The 22887-nt window shown below is 42.4% G+C and overlaps 1 protein-coding gene across 11 annotated transcripts in view; it reads left to right on the forward strand.

The window, feature by feature from the left end:
• The window catches only part of map4k3a (mitogen-activated protein kinase kinase kinase kinase 3a), a 279053-nt gene that overhangs the window by 183518 nt on the left and 72648 nt on the right, over positions 1 to 22887 (forward strand). For all 11 annotated transcript variants that reach the window (XM_078556672.1, XM_078556674.1, XM_078556676.1 and 8 more), the window contains one exon: positions 1503 to 1561. In XM_078556672.1, the coding sequence (XP_078412798.1) occupies positions 1503 to 1561 (59 nt within the window). The remainder of the gene's footprint in view (positions 1 to 1502; positions 1562 to 22887) is intronic.

A 22887-nucleotide genomic window follows, 5' to 3' on the forward strand; every position in this document is an offset into this window, starting at 1 on the left:
AGGTTGCAGCACTTAGTCTGTTTGCAGTCCTTTGTCTGGTGCCCTTCCTGTTTGCAGTTCTTGCAGAGGGCGGCGCTGCAGTTGGCCGCCACATGACCAGACTTGCTGCATGAGCGACAAAGTTTGGGCTGCCCAGCGTAGACAAGGTAGCCACGGCTTCCCCCGATAGCGAAGCTGGAAGGAGGGTGGAAGATGGCTCCCTTACCATCGGTCTCAAGCGTGACCTTAACCTGGCGTTTGCATGTCCAAATCCCAAAGGCGTCTCTAACCTCAGTGCAGCTCCCAACCTTGTCGACGTACCTGGCGATGAAGGTGAACACCTCGGCGACAGGGACGTAGGGGTTGTAGAGATGCACAGTTACTACACAGTCCCGTTGCAACGGCAGAGCAAAGAGCGGCTCCACCGTCAGGATCTTCATCTCTAGCTGGTCTCTCTTCACCTCGAATACCTTCAGGAACTTGACGCAAGCTGCCACACGCTTGAAAGTCACGTCGAAACATCCAGAGCTAGGGAAGTCTTGCAGGGAATAGATCTCCTCTGCTTCAAACCCACACGCCTTGAACAGGATCCGCTTGATGAAGAAGGCCCGACCCATGGGTGCTCCTCCTTCGCTGCCTTTCACTGTCACCTGGACGGTGTTACGTACCCCATGGTATGGGGCTCGACTGGTTATAGCCATCACTTCACGACTACACTTGATCTTAGCCAAAAGGCTGAGAAGCAATAAATAAATACAAGTCTCTCTTTGTCTTGACTCTGGTGTGCAGCATGTGAAAACTAGATCTCGAGTCTCACAGTGTCATTAAAAGAATGACTTTCATGTGACCTGAGCCAATTAAGTACTTTGAAGTGCAGTCATTGTTGTAATGTAATAAATATGGCAGCCAGCCGACTGGCAGTTAGGTCTTGCAAAGAGTACTTAGATAAATGACCAGATAATGTGATTTTAATGTACTGATTGCATATGCAAATACTACAGTAATCAGCAGCAAACCAGTTTCGCTCTTGGGTGAGCTGAAAGGGGCAGAATAATGGCATATGAAAGCATGTTGTTGATTAAGATTTAAGTGCTACTGAGTGAATAATCTTGATGGGGAAAGTGCGCTTATAGGGTGAAAGCCACGTCTATTGTTGCAGGATTCTGTACCTTGTGATTCAGTTACCTTATTCACTACTAAACTTGTATTGTATATAGTTGATTTCTTCTTGAAGTTCATCAGAACAACGTGCCAAATATTAACTTTAATATAAATTACAGAAAATCAAATTTCCTGTATTTACCAATGAGTTGTTTGGAAAATTCTAATAGCTGCAAAATTTGGGACTTGCATATAGTTTCTTTGCTTCATCAAACTTCTTGCAAATCTATCCTGTCTAACACTGAATTATTCTTCCATTTTATTGCATTGAAGCTTTTATGTAAAGTGGCTTTATGTTTACAGTAATTGTAATTGATGTGAATCATATATTTGCAACATGTCTGTTTTCTTTTAACCCGCAGGATTTGCAGCTAGAGTATGGCCAAGGATCCCAGAGCAGTTATTTATTAGGTGGAAATAAGTAAGCATTTTACAGCTGATCCCACTTGTTTTTGTCTTTACTGAAGTGCATGCCTTGTGCTAGTCTAAATGACCTTAAAATGGATGTTAAAAGTCATTTTATAAATGTTAAGGCATAACAGATAAAGTATGATAATATTACCAGTTTCCAACTTCAGGTTTTAGATGTGTGAACATCAAAGCTTAAATTATGTGCAAGGGATTTTCCTAACTCACCAGAAAAATGTATAATAATCAGCTGTATTTTCATGTTATCTGTTCGTAGGATACTGCAACAAACTTGCATTTATAGCACCCAGAGTGCTTCGCAATCAATAGATTATTTTTGAAGTGTAGTCACTTGTAATGTATCCATGTATCCAGTGTTAGTCAATTTAAGCATGGCAATGTCCCACAAACAGCAGCAAAATAAATGACTAGTTTTATCTATTTTGAAGGCATTGGTCAGGACATCAGGCAAATTCCTCTATTGTTTGAATACTGCTCTGAGATTTTCTGAAAGGGCGGAGGGGGATTGATCTGATGTCTCATCTGAAAGATGGCTTCATTGTTGATGCAGTGCTAGCTGTGTACATAAACTTTTTGTGCTGAAGTTCTGGGGTGGGGCCTGAAGCTACAAGCTCGGCTGATTTAGAATTGCAACCTTTTGCAGGCTATGGGAAACTGACAATTTCACAATGTGGAATAATTTTGTGATGTTTAAAATGTACTATTTGTCTTTTACATAATGATTAATAGTTGATTTAAGTGTGCAATCTCTAGCTGGTTTTGGTTAAGTCATGCCAGTGAAAAACGAATTAATTCGTTCCATTATCTCTATACCCGATTCTTGTTTGCATGTCTAGAAATATAGTCAATTCCCTCTTAAAAAGAATTTGCAACGCTGCTTCTGTGTAAGTGAATCCTGCGGTTAAAGGAGCCTGTTAATAGAGTTTAAAAAAAGTCATGTGAGACCTTATTTCTTGATGGGATCTCAGTGTGCTTGATTTTACATGGAATGATGGGGGTGTGGGGAGAGGGTTTGGAGGAACAAGAGGAGACTAAGCTACAGGCAAGTATAGGCCTAATTTAAGTGCAAAATTTGTGTGAAACATACCCCACACTGAATTTCACAAGCTCCCCTAGTCCGTTTAAAAACTGGGAAGACCAGGTGAACTTCTTGAAACTAACCTTCAGTTGTTTGTGCTGGGTATTTGACTTCAGTTTCTTTGGGAGTTTTTGTAATATGTTAGTTAAGCATGCTTTTTTTAAGGTTTCCTGGCACTACCCTTTTTACACAATTATTATATTAATGGGTTGCACTTACACTTAAAGTGGCAAATAGCTGCAGCATCTATAGCAGAGTGGAACTGACAGGGTAGCTCTTTGAGAGCAGGCATAGGCATGATGTGTCAAATGACCTCCTTTGTGCTGTATCTTTGATTCTAGGAAAACAAGTTGCCCCTATGAAATTTTGGAAGGTGGGATCTGTTGTGTCTAATCACTAAAAGCTTCTGGTCTTTTTTTGATTGTTTTTAATTTTTTTGAAGTTGTAGTTGTCAATCATTTTTGATAAAGGCGCAAGAAAGCCAGATTTTTGCAGTTAGTGTTTAGCCCTCCTGTAATTAAGGAAATAAGAATGTTACATTATTTTTACATAATTAAAACTTTCACTGGTGATAGAAACATGACACGTTTTTTAGATTTTCATTTTGATAAGGGATGTATTTTCAACATGGTGAGCTGGTATAACCCTGCAATTCCAACTACAAAAGTCAGAGATAAAGAAAATCAGTTGGGACACAAAAGGGCTGCTGATTCGTGTCCATGTTCTGTCAAGCCAAAAGCCGATTTCATCCCCATTACCTTGAAGATCATCCCGTAGGATGCAAATGAGCAAGTAAACAGTGTCTAGTGTCTAAACTGCATTCACACATGCCAGACATTCAAGACGTGCATTTATGTAAACATGTCAATCAATTAACAGATTTCTCATAAATTTATACCTGGCATGACTGGCTGCAAAATTTTACAGCTCAGGGCAAATCATTACTTGTCCAAACAGAATGAATTATGTTGATTGTGAAGAAACTGAACCCAAATATAAATTATTAGACTGGAAACCCAGTAAAAGCATTGAACTTTGCCTGCCCATGTAGATGTGTTTCCCTATCTTTGGGCAATTTTAACTGGTTATTTCAAATGACCACCTTGATGCTGTTGACAGGGTTTAATTATCTTGTATAAAAGCAAAATACTGCGGATTCTGGAGATCTGAAATAAAACCAGGAAGTGCTGGAAAAACTCAGCAGGTCTGGCAGCATCTGTGGAGAGAGAAACAGCTAACATTTCGAGCCCAATATAACATCTTCAGAACCAAAACATTAACTCTTATTTCTTTCTTCACAGATGTTGCCAGACCTGCTGAGTTTTTCTAGCACTTTCTGTTTTTATTTAATTATCCTGTTTTGGCAAAAACTATTCTTGACCAACTACTTGTCCACAACATTAATCTCTCAAGTAGTTTTATCTGTGCTGCGGTTAATGGTTCATCCTTTGACTCTTTCATCAATTCATAGGTTTGAGGGCCCAATCCTCTGTCATTCCATTCCTTCATTGTTCCTTCCTTTAACCAGTGCTATTTACTATCTTGGTTCCACTGCATTGGTAACTTCCTTTATATTTGAAACTGTTAGTGTATATAGCCTTCATTCTTCCCATTGTAGAGTGGTTGAATTCCAGCTCTTGATATGCTCCATGTCCTTCAATGACTCAAACAATTACCCCTGACAGTTCTTTCTTCGTTTATCTATTGTAATTTTTTGCATTTAGTCTGTTGTAATCACAAGTCATTCTTCCAGATCTCTCTGGTGTTAAAGCTGCCTCCTGAAGATTGGTTTTCTTTTTCAACATTTTCTTTTAAACCTTATTATTTCCTGGAGCAGAATTTTTCCCTCATCGGGCTGACATGCGCCTGACCCGAACAGGAGTAAAATAGTGCGTGACGCCCGGTGTCATCATACACTCTCGTGATATTTTGCTCAGTGGGTGTATGCAAGAGGTGGCAGTGCGCCCGCCGACAACTAAGAGGCCTATTAAGGCCCTTAATCAATTAATTAAATGGAATTTTTCACTGGCTGTCCAGCCATTTGGCTTGTGGGCAGGCGAATAGGCCAAGCGGCCTTTGCATTTTTTGCGAAACCTCATCCACGGGCAGGTTGAGGTTTCAGCCAGTATTTTTAAAAAAAATTTAAACTTTTAAAAACATTTTTAATGTCTCTGCTCATGTGACATGTTTCCCTTACTTTTCCATTCTTCATTTTTCATGTTAAAAATCTTCAACTCCCTGAGGCAGCTCTGTGCCTTCGGGGAGCTTTCACCAATTAATGGCTAGCCAACATGGAATCGCGGTCAGGGCCTGATCGCAGGCAGTGGACTGTTGTGCGGCCGCTCCCGGGCCCACCCACCGCACCCACCTGACGAGGGGAGAATTCTGCCCTTAAGCTCTTTGACCCAGATTTTGAATGCTACTTCTACATTTGGGGAGACTCTTGTAGTATCTTATGCTTATGAGCAAGATACAAGCAATGAATTGTCTGACGTGCTGCCTATTGCTCAATTCTAGCCACTGACAATTCCCACAGTCTACTGTCTGTACAGTATTACTGTCTTTTTCCCCCCAATTTTATCAATTATGGTTGTTGCTCTAATGAATCTGTTCCTCTTTAAACTCCATGTATGTCATCCTATATGTTCTCCTACTTCCTGTATCTTTATTGTATTGAAATACAAATTTATTGCACCATCCCTACTGTAGCTTATTATTAGCTTATGTCCTTGGAATTGAAACTCCTAATGTCCCTCAGTTTTACCTTTATTCTATTCTATAGGCTTCAAAAGCCAAGTTAGTGAAATAGGGAACAAAGGAACAGGAGTAGACCAATTACCACCTCAAGCTTGTTTTGTCATTCAATGAGTTCATGGCTAATCTGTGATCTTACTTTATATACCCACCTTTGGCCCATATCCTCTAATGCTTTTGGTTAGCAAAATTCTATAAATCTCTGGTTTAAAATTAACAATTGACCTATCATCAGCTGCCATTTGTGGAAGAGTGTTCCAAATTTCTATCACTGTTTCCATGCAAAGTGATTCCTAACTTCACTCCTAAAACATCTTAACTCATCAATCAACAGAAATAGGGTAGACAGATCATTTTTTCTATCAGCTCCCCATAATGATTTGTAAAATTTGATCAGAACACCCATTAGCCATCTAAATTCCAGGAAATACACTGTTAGTTTGTGTAAACTCTCCTCATAACTTAACCCTTGGAGTCCAGGTATCATTCTGGTATATCTGTGCTACATTCTCTTTATGGCAAGTATACCTTTCCAGAGGTGTGGTGCCCAGAATTGTTCATAGTACTCCAAACCTGGTCTAACCAAGGCTTTGTATAGATGTAGTATAACTTCTACTACCTCCTGTTCTAGTTCTCCAGAAATAATAGCCAATCTTTGATTATTTTCTGCACCATTATGGTTGTTGCTTCTAATGAATCTGTTCCTCTAAAACTCCATGTATGCCATCCTATATGTTCTCCTACTTCCTGCATCTTTATTGTATTGAAATACAAGAATAAAGGTCCACAACATTTTAATTACCTATGTACATGGACAATTGACATCATCTGATCACCTCTTGTCAATGTATCTTTTCTCTACTTTTCAACCATTTACTGTATTTACTTTCATCGGTGAATCTGCCTACTCTAATTACAATGTTTAAAATGACCTTGCCCAGGAAACTTCTGCCCAGAGTGACTGTTACAATGACCTCAGTGTTGGAAGGTTTTTAAGGATTGTGTAATTTGCTTCTGTTTCTGCAAATGGATGATAAAAATAAATATCTTTGATTTCTGATACACTACTGTTTTGCAAAACATGCATACCTTCTCTATTTCATGTAAATGTTTGTTTCTAATGCTAAACCTTCATGATTCATGAAAGGTTCTTAGCTGTTTCCCCCCTTTCTCTCTCAAAGGTATTGACCCCTGGTTGAAGTATGGTGAACTGGCACTCTTCAGTGCAATCTTTAAGTTGCCATTCTCCATCAGTGAGGGTTGGCAGGCTAATCAGTCACATTTAGGAACATTGCAGTTGTGGTTGATCACCACCTCACCCACCATGCTTTCCAGAAGAATCACTGGATAGTGATTTAAGAGCAAAGATCCTCACTGTCCAATTGCTGCCTAGGCTAAGATCAACCAACTCAGCATCCAGAAATCTGGAATCTTCTAGTCTGTGTGCCTCACTACATGTTATCATTACCAAGTGATTTGCTGAGAAAACCTCTTCATAATATCAACTTAATTATATCCACAATTTATTGTATTTGTGTAATTTATGGGTTGATGTTTGGTCACTACTGCACCGATTAAAAACCAATGAGAATGCAAAGCCGAAAGCAGCCATGATGACTACTAGTTTAGGATTGGTAATATTATGTTTAAGATTTGAGTGGCAACTGCAGCTGAAAGGTCTCAGGTCTCGAATGATGGTGGCAGGAAGTTAGCGAGAGGCAGTAGCAGGAGAAGGTGAACGAATAGATACTGTTTCAAAATTTCTGAGCAGAACTATGATTAGTGGAAACTGCGAACCAGACCCTCGACTAATCAATTAAAGGTTATTAGCAATGTCTTGGGAGATGTATTTGTCTCTTGTTCAATAACATACTAGGTGATGTCTTGTGTCATTGCTCAGAGACAAACAATTTCTGTGTAACAGCTTTTTTCACCTGCTTCCTGTGCCTGGTGTGTGCATTACTCTGTCTGTCTCGCCGTCTGATTGTTGCTCTCCATCTCGCTGTGGCTCTCCATCTCGTGCTCGCACCCCCTGGCGCTCACACCCCTGTCTTACTCTTTGTGTAAGGTTTCACTTCCATTTTCTCTCACTTATGTTTGTATGTCTGTGTATGTTGCAAATGTTCTTCTAATTTGCTGAATTTGTACCTTACCTATTTTTCAAAACGAAGGCATGCTGCAAGATGAGCACCAAATTGTACATTGATAAAGAGCAGCAATTTCAGCCTGGGCCCAACAGGGGGGAGTAGTTTTGGAGGTACCTCAGTACACAGTTAAGAAAAATTGGGGTGATCTTAACTCAGGTCGGGTGGTACCAAGAATGACAGAGTTTGGCCTGAGGGGGATTGATGAACATGATTTTGCACCCAGAGCTTAGATGGTCCTCCTGGTGTTACTGCAGTGGATCCATACAGAGACAAGCAGATGAAAGAAATTTGGGACCGGGCTTGAATGGATGCTGAGAGTGGGACCAACACCTGGGATCTCATGATGGAGTTGACAACTGAGGCTCAAGTTTAGGAAGGGGTTGCCAAGGTGGCTCAAAGCTGAGGTGTGTGAAAGTCAGCAGCAGCCAAAGCTGGAGTAGTGAGACAAGTGCAATGGGATCTTTGAACTGAAGCTGGTATGGGAGCACAGATAATCTGATTTGCTGAGCTGTGATCCTTGGTGTTTTATTTTAGAAGCAGTCTCTTCGCTTTTTTTAACAGCAGTGGCAGCAACTAGCAAATCAGCTGATCTGTTTTGGTTCCCAAATTGAACAAGCTCACTTTTTTTTAAAGCCTGCCTAAATATGGCAGACAAACTAGGTTGAGAAAGTGGTTAAAAAGGCATATGGCTTCATAAAAGAGTACAAATGCAGGGAAGTTATGTTTAAACTTTATAAAACACTGGTTTAGCCTCAACTGGAGTATTGTGTTCAGTCCTGAGCACATCACTTCAGGAAGGTATTGCAGGCTTAAGAGAGGTTGCAGGAAAAGATTTGTAAGAATGGTTCTAAGGATGAGGGCCTTCAGTTACGTGGATAGATTGGAGAAGCTGGAGTCCTCCTTGGAAAAGGGAAAGTTGAGAAGAGATTTGATTGAGGTGCTAAAAATTATGAGGGGTCTAGACAGAGTAGATAAGGAGAAACCTTTCCCATTGGTGATAGGGTCGAGAACCAGAGGACACAGATGTAAAGTGATTTTCAAAAAACCAAAAGGAGCATAACGAAAACTTTTTTTTGGGCAGCAAGTAGTCTAAGAATGGAGGAAAGGATTAATTATAAGTCAGTTAGAATCAAAGAATTTTAACGGCACAGAAGGAGGCCATTTGGCCCATCGTGTCTGCACCAGCTCTCTGAATGAGCATTATGACCTAGTGCCATTGCCCTGTGTTTTCCCTGTATCCCTGCACATTGTTCCTATTCAAATAATCACCCAATGCCCTCTTGAATGCCTCGAATGAACCTGCCTCCACCACACTTCCAGGCAGTGCATTCCAGACCCGAACCACTCACTCTGTGAAAAAGTTTTTTCTCATGTCACATTTGCTTCTTTTGTAAATCACTTTAAATTTGTGCCCTCTCGTCCTTGATCCTTTTACGAGCGGGACCAGTTTCTCTCTATCTGCACTGTCCAGCCCCCTCATTTTTTTGAACATCTCTATCAAATTTCCTCTTAGTTGCCTTCTCTCCAAGGAGAACAGTCCCAACCTCTTCAATCTATTCTCATAGCTGAAGTTTCTCATCCCTGGAATCATTCTTGTATACCTCTTCTGCACTCTCTCTAATGTGTTCACATCCTTCCTATAATGGGGCACCCAGAACTTTACCCAGTACTCCAGTTGAGGTCTAATGAGTGTCTTATATAAGTTCAGCATAACCTCTTTGTTCTTGTACTCTATGCTCCTATTAATAAAGCCCAGGATACTATATGCTTTGTTAATTGATCGCTCCACCTGTCCTGCCACTTTCAATGATCTATGCACATATACACCCAGGTCCCTTTGCTCCTGCAGCCCGTTAAGAATTGTAACCCTTATTTTATATTGTTTCTCCATGTTCTTCTTACCAAAATGTATTACTTCACACTTCTCCGCATTGAGCTTCATCTGCCACCTATCTGCCCTCTCCACCAACTTGTCTATGTCCTTTTGATGTTCTATACTGGCCTCCTCACAGTTTACAATGCTTCCAAGCTTCGTATCATCCGCAAAGTTTGAAATTGTGTCCTGCACACCAAGATCTAGATCATCAAAATATATCGGGAAAAGCAAGGGTCCCAATACCAACTCCTGGGGCACTCCACTACAAGCCTTCTTCCAGCCCGAAAAATATCCATTGACCATTACTTCCCACTTATTTTTCAGTCAATTTTGTATCCACTTTGCTACTGACCCTTTTATTTCATGAGCAATAACTTTTCTCACAAGTCTGTTGTGTGGCACTGTATCAAATGCCTTTTGAAAGTCCATGTACACCACATAACAGCATTATCCTCATCGACCTTTTCTGTTACCTCTTCAAAAAAACTCCAAGTTAGTAAAACATGATTTCCCCTTTAGAAATCCATGCTGGGTCTTCCTTATCAACCCATATTTTTCCATGTGACTAATTCTATTCCGAATAATTGTTTCTAGAATCTTGCCCACCACTGAAGTTAAACTGACTGGTTTGTAATTGCTAGGCTTATCCTTACAACGTTTTTTGGAACAAGGGCATAATGTTTGCAATTCTCCAGTCCTCTGGCACCTCCCCTGAGTGTAGAGAAAACTGAAAAATTATGGCCAGTGCCCCTGCAATTTCTACTCTCACTTTCAATATCATTGGATGTATCTCATCCAGTCCCAGTGCCTTGTCAACTTTAAGTACCAACAGTCTATTCAACACTTCCACCTTATCAATCTTGAACCCTTCTAGTGCCAGAGTTTCCTCATCTGTCACCATGGCCTGGGTAGCATCTACCTCCTTGGTAGAGATGGATGCAGAGTATTTGTTTAATACCTCGGCCATGGCCCCTTCATCCATGTGAAAATTACCTTTTAGGTCCCTAATTGGTCCTACTCCTTTTACCACCCTTTTACTATTTATATGCCTGTAGAAGACTTTGAGGTTCCCCGTTACGTTGGCTGCCAGTCTTTTCTAATAACCCCCCTTTGCTTCTCTTATTTGCTTTCTCAACTCCCCTCTGAAGCTTCTGTATTCCGCTTGGTTCTTAATTGTATTTTCTACCTGACACCTGTCATAAGCACACTTTTTTAAAATCTTAATTTCTATCTCCTTTTTGAGCCAGGGAGCTCTGGATTTGTTTGCCCTACCTTTCCCTTTCGATGGAATATACCTTGACTGTGCCTGAACCAATTCATTTTTGAAGGTAGCTCATTGTTCAGCTGCAGTTTTTTCCGCCAGTCTATTTGGCCCAGCTTCATTCTTGCCCCATCGAAATCTGTTCTCGTCCAGTTAATTATTCTTACTGTGGATTGTCTATCATCCTTTTCTATCATCATCCTAAACCTTATGATACAGTGATCACTGTCTCCTAAATGTTCCCCCACTGACACTTGATCTACTTGGCCCACCCCATTTCCAAGAACCAGGTCCAACAGTACATCCTTTCTTGTTGGATTGGACACATGGAAAATTCTCCTGAACATAACCTCTCGGCCCTTTACACTATCTCTGTCCCAGTCTAAATTCGAGCAACTAAAGTCACCCGTTACAATGATTCTATAATGCTTGCATCTCTTTGTAATTTCCCTGCAGATTTGTTCCTCTGTCCTTCTCAGTAGTTGGTGGTCTATAGACTACACCAAGCAATGTAATTGCACCCTTTTTATTCCTTAGCTCTAGCCAAATTGATTCTGTCCTTGAACCCTCTGGGATATCCTCTTTCTCCAGCACCGTAAAGCTCTCCTTAACCAATACCACCACCCCTTTCCCTTTCCTATCTTTTCTTAGCACCTTGCACGCATGAATATTTAACACCCAGTCCTTGAGCCAGGTCTCTGTTATCGCCACAACATCATATTTCCACATGGCAATCTGTGCCTGTAACACCCAATCTTATTTATTATATTCTGTGCATTCACATACATTCATTGCAACCCTGATTTAGATTCTGTTACTTTCTCCCTCACCCCGACTCCACCTGTTAACTTACTATTCTCTCTACTAGTTGTCACGACTCACTGAGGATAGTGCGCTTTAATATCAAGCCCCACTGTTTCCCAAGCCACGACAAATGTGAAAAGTTTAACCAAGCCATCAGACTATTTAATTCAGGTTAACAGACTGCGAGCACCAGGTTTATAAATTTAATAAATAAATAACTGTTTATTGAACAAATTGTCTTTAACTAGTGGCAAAAGAAAGAAATATGAACTAACTTCAAATACTATAACTTAAACTTTATTCCCTTCTTAAATCCCATTACACACACATAAGACACAGAAAACAAAATATGGATAAAACAGTTCAATAGCACCAATCTGGAATAAATGGGTTGATTTTGATCGATGTCTTCCAAATTCCTTTTAGTTCTTGTTGATGACACGAGGTGACCTTCAGCACCTTCAGTATTTAGTTCACTGGTTGAGAACTTGCTTTTCAATGTTTCTTAACAGTGGTTTTCCCCTTTTCCTTTTTACAGGGGTTTCCTCACAGAGAGAGTAGGTTGTAGAGATATGAGGAAAAGAGATCTTAGATGTTTTCTCTTTGCAGGCCAGGAACTTTCTACACCCCTGCTCTCACACAAAGCCTTGGTCACCTGGTCAGGAGCCAATTAAAATGCTGTTGTCAGGCAGCTTCTTTGGACTAGGACTCCTTTCTGGCACCATCCTTCTTTCGTGGCATACTCTGTTCCAGGACTACAGCATTGTCTATATATCTCATCCTGTTCCAGTGGACATGTACTTTAAACTGCAACCATTGTAATTTTAATCCACAGTCCAACAGAAAATAGAAGGATACGTTCTTTACAAAAGTCCAACAGAAATAAAACGAAGTGTTCCTTTCATAGTGCTATCTGTCCCTCCCAGTATTTTGTGCACCCTGGTATCCCACTCGCATATTTTCTCTTGGTTCTCACACTCCTGCCGACTTAGTTTAATGCCCTTCCAACAGTACTAGCAAGAAGCCCTGCAAGGAACTTAGTCCTGGCTCTTATCAGGTGCAACCTGCCCAGCTTGTACAGGTGCCATCTTCCCCAGAGCCAGTTCCAGTGTTTCAGGAATCTAAAGCCCTCCCTCCTGCACCATCTTTCCAGCCACGCATTTATTTGTCTTATCCTCCTATTTCTGTACTCACTTGCATCTGGCACTGGGAGTAATCCAGAGATTACTACGTTTGAGGTCCTGCTTGCTAATTTTCTACCTAGCTCCCTAAATTCTTATTTCAGGACCACAACCCCTTCCTACCTAAGTCATTGGTACCAATGTGAGCCATGACCTCTGGCTATTCACCCTTCTCCAGGAGAATGTCCTGCAGCCACTCTGTGACATCCTTGATCTTGGCACCAGGGAGGCAACATACCATCCTGAAGTCATGTCTATGGCCACAGAAACGCCTGTCTGTTTCCCTAACTAATAAATTCCCAATCACTATTGCTCTTCCTTTCTTCTTCCTCCCCTCCTGTACAGCTGAGCTGCTCATGGTGCCACAAACTTGGCTCTGACTGCACTCCTCTGAAGAACCAGTACCTTCACCAGCTTCCAAAATGGAAAACCAATTGGTGAGTGAGACCCCAGGTGACTCCTGCACTACCTGCCTACTTTTCTTGGCTGCCTGGTGGTCACCCATTCCCTCTCTGTCTCCAGGCCCTTAAGCTGTGGTGTGACCACCTCTCTGAACGTAGCTGTCAGCCTTGCTGATGCACCACAGTGACCCCAACAGCTGCTTGAGCTCTGAAACCTGGAGCTCAAGTTTCTGCAACTGGCAGTACTTCCTGCACATGGTCATCTAGGACACCATTAGCGTCCATGACTTTGCACATATTACAGGACACGCATTCCACTAGACTAAGCTGCCCTGCTATGTCTTAACTTCACTCCCCTTACGTTAACTTTACTCTGCTTTGGATTATTTATATCTTTATTATATTGGTCCTAAATTTATCTTATTCCTGACACTTCTCAGTTAAATCCAAGTACAGATACTTGTTTAAAAATATTACACTTTTCTAATTTACTCACCACATATTACTTACCAAGGCCGCTGCTCTTCTTTCTGAAGATAGGTAGAAAAGGAAAGGAGCATCTCCTCCCTCCTCACCGAACCCCCTCAGTCACCGAACCCCCTCAGTCACCAAACTCCAATTTAAGCACTCTACTGCAGCCCAAAACAGCACTCCAATGCAAGACAAGCTTTACTTTGGTTGTGAGAAAATTATTGAAAACAATTCTGAGGGACAGTAGAAAGCTTTATTTAGAAAGATATAGATTAAAAACAGGAAAAATCAGCTTGAATTTGTTAATGGAAGTCATGTCTGATCAACTTGATTGAATTTTTGAGGAGGTGACAAGTGGGTTTGATGAGAGCAGTGTGGTGTACGTGGTCTACACAGATTTTAGCAAGGCTTTAGACGAGAGTGCAAGAGGAGGACCCTGGGACACGCAGATAGAGCATCTAGAGGAGAGTGTGAGAGGAGGACCCTGGGACGGACAGACAGCAGCACCTAGAGGGGAGTGCGTGAGGAGGACCCTGGGACAGGCAGTCAGCAGCACCTAGAGGAGAGTGCCAGAGGAGGACCCTGGGACAGGCAGTCAGCAGCACCTAGAGGATCTAGTCTATCTAGAGGATCTAGCATCTAGTCTATACTCAAGTAGGTGTAAGGGTAAAATAAAAGCAATGGTCCATATTCTATTTGGTTAAGTTATGTCTGGGGAGCTCAGTCCTATGATTTGCACATCTTGCGCTATGTGGGAAATCCTAGATTCTCCTGGCGGTTTGGATGACCATGTATGCAGGAAGTGCCTCCGACTGGAGCAACTCAAGCTCCGGGTTTTGGAGCTTGAGTGGCAGCTGGGGGCACTACAGTGCATTCATGAGGCTGAGAGGTTTGTGGATAGCACATTTCAGGATGTGTTCACCCTGCAGCTTAAGGAAGTGCGAGCAGAGAGGGAATGGGTGACCACCAGACAAGAGGGGGACCAGGCAGGAAGTGAGGAAATCCCCCGAGTGCATCTCATTCTCAAACTGTTTTTTGGCCTTGGAAAATGGCGAGAGTGATGGTTCCTCTGTGGAGGCCAACCAGAGCCAAGGTCATGGCACTGTGGGTGGTCCAGCTGCTCTCCGGCGAGGGTTGTTTACATCTGAACAGGGACAGAACCAACATCATCGGGAAGTTTGCTAATGCTGTTGGGGCGAATATAATTTAAATTGGCAGGGGGATGGTAGTTCAGAGGGGAGAGAAGCTGATATGGAATTAGAAGTTAAGACGCTAGTGAGTCTGGAACACAGGAAGCATAGGCTAGATAAGAAAGAAGTGAGTTTAGAAAGGCTAAATGGAATATATTTTAATGCAAGGAGCCTGAGGAGTAAGGTGAGTTGAGGGCGCAGATAGGCAGGTGGGAGTACGATATCATGGCTATAACCGAGATTTGGCTAAAAGAAAGGCAGGTTTGGCAGCTCAACGTTCCTGGTTATAGGATGTTCAGACAAGATAAAGAGGGGGATAGAAGAGGAGGGGGGGCTCGCAATATTGATCAAGGAATCAATTATAGCAGTGAGGAGGGACGATATCTTGGAAAGATCATCAAATGAGGCTATATGGGTAGAAGTAAAAAACACAAAAGGGGCAAACACACTGTTGGGTGTGTACTATAGGCCCCCAAACAACCAGGGAGAGATAGAGGATCAAACATGTAATCAAATTTCAGAGAAGTGTAAGAATAATAAGGCAGTAATAGTAGGGGATTTTAACCACCCAAATATTAGCTGTTTTAGAAGTTTTAGTGTGCAAGGTAGGGAGGGAACAAAATTATTAAGTTGCATCCAGGAGAATGTTTTTAGCCAGTATGTAGAAAGCCAACAAGGGAGGGGGCAGTTCTGGACCTAATATTCAGAAATGAGCCCGGACAGGTGGAAGGTGTAGCAGTAGGGAAGCATTTTGGAGAAAGTGAGCATAACTCAGTTAGATTTAGGATAGTTATAGAAAAGGATAAGGTTGGGCCGGGAATAAAAGTTCTAAACTGGGGAAAGGCTAATTTTACTAAGATGAAAAACGGTTTGGCCCAAGTGGACTGGGAGCAGCTACTTGCACATAAAACTGCGTTAGAGCAGTGGGAGACATTCAAGGAGGAAATAGCGAGAGTACAGGGCAAATATGTTCCCGTAAAGACAAAGCCGGGAAAAGCACTGAAGATCAGAGGGACCTTGTTGTGCATATCCACAGATCCCTGAAGGTAGCAGGGCAGGTCGATAAGGTGGTTAAGAAGGCAAATGGGACACTTGCCTTTATTAGCCGAGGCATAGAATACAAGAGCAGGGAGGTTATGCTGGAACTGTGTAAAATGCTGGTTAGGCCACAAGTGGAGTACTGTGTGCAGTTCTAGTCACCACATTATTGGAAGGATATGATTGCACTGGAGAGGGTGCAGAGGAGATTTACTAAGATGCTGCCTGGGTTGGAGGACCTGAGCTATAAGGAAAGATTGGATAGGCTGGAGTTGTTTTCCTTGGAGCAGCAAAGGTTAAGAGGGGACCTGATATAGGTGTATAAGATTATGAGGGGCATAGATAGGGTGGATAGGAAGGCACTTTTTCTACTAGTAGAGAGGTCAATAACCAGCGGCATAGATTTAAAGTAAGAGGTAGAAGGCTAAGAGGGGAGTTGAGAATTTTTTTCATTCAGAGGGTGTTGGGAGTCTGGAACTCTGTCTGAAAGGGTGGTTGAGTCAGAAGCTCTCATAACACTTAATAAGTATTTAGATATTCACTTACAGGGCTGTGGGCCAAGCGCTGGAAAATGGGATTGTTGTAGTCAGATCTTTGTTGACTGGCATGGACACGATGGGCCGAATGGCCACCTTCTGTGCTGTAAATATCTTGAGTCTGAGACCCACATGGCAGACTGGTCAAAAAAGTAAAAGCCCTTGTAATTCCAGGCAAAGTGGCAAATTGGATCCAAAATTGGGTAATAGTTGATGGGTGTTTTTGGCGACTGCAAGGCAGTAGGGTTCCACAGGGTTCAGTACTCAGCCCTTTGTTTTTTGCAGTTCATGTTAATGAATTTGACTCAAATGTTGGGGGCATGATAAAAAAAAGTTTGCAAATGATGCAAAAATTCGCCATGTGGTTGGCTGTGAGGAGGAAAGTTATAGACTACAAGAATATATAGATAGTATCGTTAGTTGAGCAGAAAAGTGTAATATTGAATTTAATCCATAGAATTGAATTTGAATATTGAATTTAATCCATGTGTTAGCTAATGCATTTTGGAAGGTGGAACAAAGCAAGGGAATACACAATATATGGGAGGATACTGAGCAGTGTGGAGGAACAGAAGGACCTTGGAACCTATGCCCACAGATCCTTAAAAGTTAGCAGGACAGGTTTATAGGGTGGTTAAGAAGGCATATGGCATGCTTTCCTTTATTAGCCGAGGCACATAAGAGCAGAGAGGTTATGCCAACTCTGTATAACACTATTTGTATACCACAGCTTGAGCACTGCGTTTAGTTCTGGTCGCCACTTTATAGGAAAGATATGATTGCACTGGAGAGGATGCAGAGGAAATTTACAAGGATGCTGCCAAGGCTGGACCGGACCTGGTGTAGGAAGGTGGGACTAGCTTGAGTAGACCTTCGTCGATCAGCATGGACATGATGAGCCGAATGGCCTCCTGTGTTGTAAATTTCTTATGATTTCTATGAAAGGTTGGTGAAGGAAGATTGAATTGTGGCTTTCAAAAGAGAACTGGATAAGTGTCTTAAGAGGAAAAAATTGGTAGAGCTCTGTGGAAAGGGTAGGGGAGTTGGGAGTAGCTTAGTTGCCCTAGCAGCACCTCCATCTGTATTAGCACTTCAATATTTGTCTCTTTTCCCATCAACTGTTGGTAACCCTCTCACCTGAGTCAGAAGTTGTGGCTTCGATTCCTCGTCAGAGACTTGAGCACAATCTAGGCTGACACTTCCAGTGCTGTACTGTCTGAGATGACATCTTTTAGATGAGTTGTTAAATTGAGGCACTGTTTGTCCTCTTAGGTGCATGTAAAAGATCCCATGACACTATGTTGAAGGAGAGCAGGAGAGCTTTCTTTGATGTCCTAGCCGATACTTACCTCTCAAGCAACATGACTAAAACAGATCATCTGATCATCATTGCCTTGCTGTTTGTGGTACCTTGCTGTATGCAAAGTTGTTGCCACGATTGCACCATTACAACTGTCACTATGCTTCAAAAGTACTTAATTGCTGTAAAGAGCATTGGGACCACTCGAGGTCATGAAATGCGCTATATAAATGCAGCCATTGGAACCCAATACCTGAATTCTGCAAATCCAAGCAGTGGCAGGTGCTCAACATATACAAAGTTGAGATTCATAATCAGTTATAAGTAGTCACATTTTTCTATGTTTATATATCTCAGTTGGATGAGCCAAGATGAACTAAATGATCTCCCTCATGAATATCTCATGACTCAGAACAGCAGTGGTGGTCCTGCAGAGATTTTGTTTGCCAATCATGGAGAATGGACTGGATCTTGGCTCTGGACCTCAGTTCTTGGTCTCACCAAGACAAACCACTACTGGGTCTCACCAGGTCAAACCACTACTTCTCATGAAACTTGTGTTAGGAGGCACGAGCCTGCTAAGATGATAACAAGGCAGCGGGAAAAATGGACAATCACGCTATTTACTTTGCGCAACAATTTGTTGGAGCTGGGACATAAAAGCAAGCTCAAGAACACTTCTAGTCTATTGTATAGGGAAAACTGGAATATGTGTTTTGTCATGTCTAAAAACAAAAGGGGAAAGGTGAGACTTCTGTCAACCCTTTGTTAAAATGGTCCTGCTGGTAAGTTCCTGTTGGCATAATACTGTTTCTGTTCAGTGTTTAGTCAGGATAGACTAGGCATTGTAACAACACATGTTGTGACCTTCATGATTGGAAAATTCACCTGGGGAACGTTCAAAGTATGCCAGGGAGATCTGTTTACCTCTCTGGACATGTATTTGCTCAGTAACAGAAACTATGACTTTTTCTTTGGACTGTGAATCCTCAGGCTTTTCTGATCCAACAGGTAGATCAAAAGATAAGATATGAGCAGAATAAGTGAAAGTTAACTCTCTATTGGCCAATACAAATTATGGTTCCTGGATAGTGTGGTGATGAGCAAGGGCAGAAAATAGAACAATGAAATTCTTTTAAGTATTATATCAGTAAGAGAGTTATCATGAAGCGAACAAGCCCTTCACAAATTGGAGTAACAACTCAATAAAAGATGGAAATTCAGAGTTAATTTACACTTGAGTTTTGCATTAGTGCAAAGTAGCTTGACTTGATTATGGAGCAAAGTTAATCGAGTGTTCATCTGCTTTACTCTGATATCAGTTTAGTTCAGGACTTCAGATTCGGGTTACATTCAAACTCTAACAGTAACAAGGGTGCAAAGTGAAACTGTTTCACTCTGAGTCTTAGTATCAATACACTGCTTAATTGGTTAAAAAGACTCAGCAAACAAGAATCTTTGTTTACTTCAGGAGTAATGAAGGATACGCGAAGCGTTCACACTTATAAGGGCGCCCATAAACACTCGTACCTGTAGTTTGGAGACAGACTAATATGCTGTCCTATTTCAGAGAGAATAGCAAACAGTCACAAGCAACTTTAGAACCTTCAGTCCAAATAAAAGGGGAAACTTGAGGATGAGCAAAATGACAATTTTGTAACAACAGCTAGCATTGATTCAGAAAAGGAACACATTTTCCTGACTTTGTCGCCTTGACTTTTTGATGAAGTAACATGTTAAATATATTTTGGAGTACCCTACAATGAAATGATGTACCCAGGCTTCCTAAAAGTATTTGTTAGAAAAGTTACTCATTAAGCTTGAAGTGGCAGGAGAGAAAATAATATGGATAATAAATTTGCTGGAGATAAAAAGCGGGAGTTGTTAGTTAAGGGGTAATGTTAGGAGGTGGGGGGGCTTGGTTGCCCCATTTATTTGTCAGAACTCTTACTATTCCTGCTGTTTGATTCAATTACTTGGATTTTGGATATGGTGGAAATATTAGATGATGCCTAATGGGAAGGGAAATTGAATCTCAGAAGACAGCTCAGGAACTGCATAATGTAAATGGCTGGAACAATTTACTTTTTGACAAATGTAAAATACTGCAAGTAGAAAGAAGAAAGGGCAGTGTTATAACAGTTGAGGTTGAGGTTCAGACGTGGGTTGCAAAATTCAGTTTCTTAGCTCTACTGGGGCCAGCACAAAAGAAGCCTGGAAACTCTAAAAATGTCGGTTAGACCTTTTCCAGCCACTTTTGGTATGGCGCACACAGTGGGCCGTGGTTGCAAGGATGCTAGCCTGTCTGTGCTGTGCATGCACCAGAAGATTGTGACACCAATTTGGTGCATGAATTGCCATTTTCGACCTTGCAGATCCTGTTAACACCCTTGCAACTGTATGGACATTCAGCCATGTGGGAGGCTCCCCACTAGTTCTATTTAAAGGAATCGCCAGGGGACTTGCAAGTGGGGTACTTTTGACTTTCTTTTACTGCTTCTGAGTGAGTGGAAGTACTGTGTTGAGTGATATTAGGGGAGTTTGGAAAAGTTTATGGATTCACAAGGGAGAGTGGTGCTGGGCTTTGACAAGGAGCTCAAAGTCAGAAGGCCTGTCTGGAGAAAACTTACTTTCAGTAATTGGGACAATGATTGCAGCCCCTTTTGGGCTGCAACACAACAGGAGCATAGAGCACAGGCTGCAGAGAAAGGTGGAGGAGGCGGGCTCCCTATAGAAAGCCTTACCTAGAGGAATTCAGAGAGCACTTTTCCTACCTCCACCTCAACCAGGAGTAGTGTATGAGGGGCCTATTTTTCACCAAGAAGTTGGTTACAGAACTGTGATACCTCTTCCAACAAGACCTACAGCCGCACAGCAGGGCAAGGATACCGTTTCCCTTGATTTCTATGCCAGCGGATTGTTCCAGGAGGGAGCAGGTGACGTTGCCCACATTTTGGTCTGCATTGCTGCAACATGTCCAGAGTTTGTCAGAGAGAAGCAGGAGGAGAGAGCAAGTGGCTTTGCTGGGCTAGCAGAATTTCCAATGGTGTGTGGTGCTATTAACCGCACACACATGGATAGGTGGGCCCAACATGTTAATTGAGAGAACAAAAGCTACCAATTCACAAGCATGCAGTTGGTGTATGACAATGCACAGAGCAATATCACTGCCCCCTATCCTGGCAACAGTTGTGAGTCACTGCACAACCAGGGCATGATGGATAGCAGACTGGGCTGGCTGGCTGAAAGGCGATATTAAGGACAATGTTGGAGTGAAAGTGGTGGAACACACATGCTGTCATCCTGAGAGGGGGCAACAGTTTCATGCTTCATGGTGCCACTGCCACTCCCCTGGTTTGGCACCTCAGCAGTCCTCGTACTCTGTTGAAACACAGAATGCTGGACTGCAATGAGGGCCTTTAATCCCCTTCGAACACTGGTATCTGTAGCCATAATGGCAGTAGTCTGAACTTACAAGGCCACAAGCATGGATCTCATGATCTTGATCCGAGTTTCCACTGCTGTACTCGGACATTGGGTGTCTTCTACCTGTTCTACATTGGACGCTGAAGGATTGGCCATCAGACTGCATCATTGCTAGGTCCACAAGCTATGTTATGGATTTGACCACCACTTCCAAGCTTTACACAAAGCCCTGCGCAAAGTTAGATCTGGAGTCCTCCATGCTGTTTGATGATAGCAGTTCTGTGGCAGGCCTGTCATGCACCAAATATCTCTGAGTGCATGCCCACAGCATTCTCCTGTACGTTGTCCCTTCTGAGTCCCCTGCAGCAGAACTTGTCTGTGACCTTGCCCTCTGGTGAACTGGCACAGGTACTATCCCTTTCCCTTTAGCCTGGCTAAAGCCCACAGTATCTGGTAACTCACCACGTGCTGATCATGAATTTTTACTACCCTCTAATGTGTATCCAGTGCCTGTACCTGACCTGGTGGCTGCAAGTAACGGTGTTGTTTCATCAGGGATCTGCTAGTGCCTGTGCCCTTCAAGATGAAGCTGCATTGCTGGGCAGCTGTCAAATCTTGGGCATCTGAAAGCAAAAATGCAGTGGAGAGGGTTAGGGAAGAGAAGAGATCTGGAGCACACCATTCTTTAAAATTCATTTACTGGATTCATGATGGGCCTAATGGCAGCCTCCTGTGCTGTAACAATGCTGTGATTCTGAGACTCTATGCGGTAGCACTGACAAGGCCAGCGTTTATTGCCCATCTTTAATTGAATTAAATTTAATTTAACAGTGGGGGTGGGCTGCTGCCTTCAATGCAACTGAATGGCTTGTTTGGCTATTTGAGGGCAGTTGAATCAGCCACAATGCTATGAATCTGGAGTTGCATGCTGTACTCTGCATCTTTAAGTTGACATTGTAGTGGGATTTGAGAAGATGCATATTGCAGGAACGTAATATTATCCTGGATGTTCTCTGACGCTGCATGCAATGGTCTCGGTTATTGCCAGCCCCATGATGTGAAGCAACGTCTCGTCTGATCAGGAAATGCAGGCATTCTGTCCCCCACCAGTTCTCTGCTGCTCCTTGCGGTTTTGTCTAACCTTGTCCTGCAAGAGAGAGGGAAGAATTTCAGTGAGCATGTTGTAATGTGTTTGGGTGACGTAGCTGCCAAAGCCAAACAACTGAAAGTATTTGCAAGTTGAGAGGTGAGGATGATGTTGGCATTTGAATGTTAGACATGAGTCCAAATTACTTATGGGTGAGTGATAAGACTGTGGTGCATTGAGCAGTGTGAGAAGTTGGTAGTGTGGTGGGTCGGAGATGACATTTGAAGGTGTATTCACTGACTTTGATCCAGTTTGTGCGGTGATGAACTTTTTTCTGCACTGCGGCCAGGTCTTCAGGTCACCTCCCTGGCCACTTGCTCCCATTTTCTTCACTGGGTATATCTTGAGGGCTTCTTTGGAAGCATGGCCTCTTTCCTTCTTTTGACTTCTTGGACTAAGGCCTCCAGCACAGGATCAGAAACCCGGGAGCCCTCTTTGACCTGTTGGTTCATTAGCAGTCATCTTCCTTCCATCAAAGACTTCAAGACTATAGCCTGAATGCACCTCTTGTTTAAGAGGAGCAGGCTGCCTTAAAAAGTGCAGGCTTTTGCTGTATGTTTTGCTAGTTATGCACTTACTGGGGTCCTCTGCTGAACACGCAGGCAGTTTGCAGCATGTAGTGTGCAGGCCAGCGTGAAACAATCATGTTGACCAGGCTGCATAATGTTTGCGTGCCACTTGTCTCAACTGAACTGGGCGCATGATAAA

The sequence above is a fragment of the Cetorhinus maximus genome, chromosome 14 (genome assembly GCF_964194155.1).
Source record: "Cetorhinus maximus chromosome 14, sCetMax3.hap1.1, whole genome shotgun sequence".
Classification (NCBI taxonomy): Eukaryota; Metazoa; Chordata; class Chondrichthyes; order Lamniformes; family Cetorhinidae; genus Cetorhinus; species Cetorhinus maximus.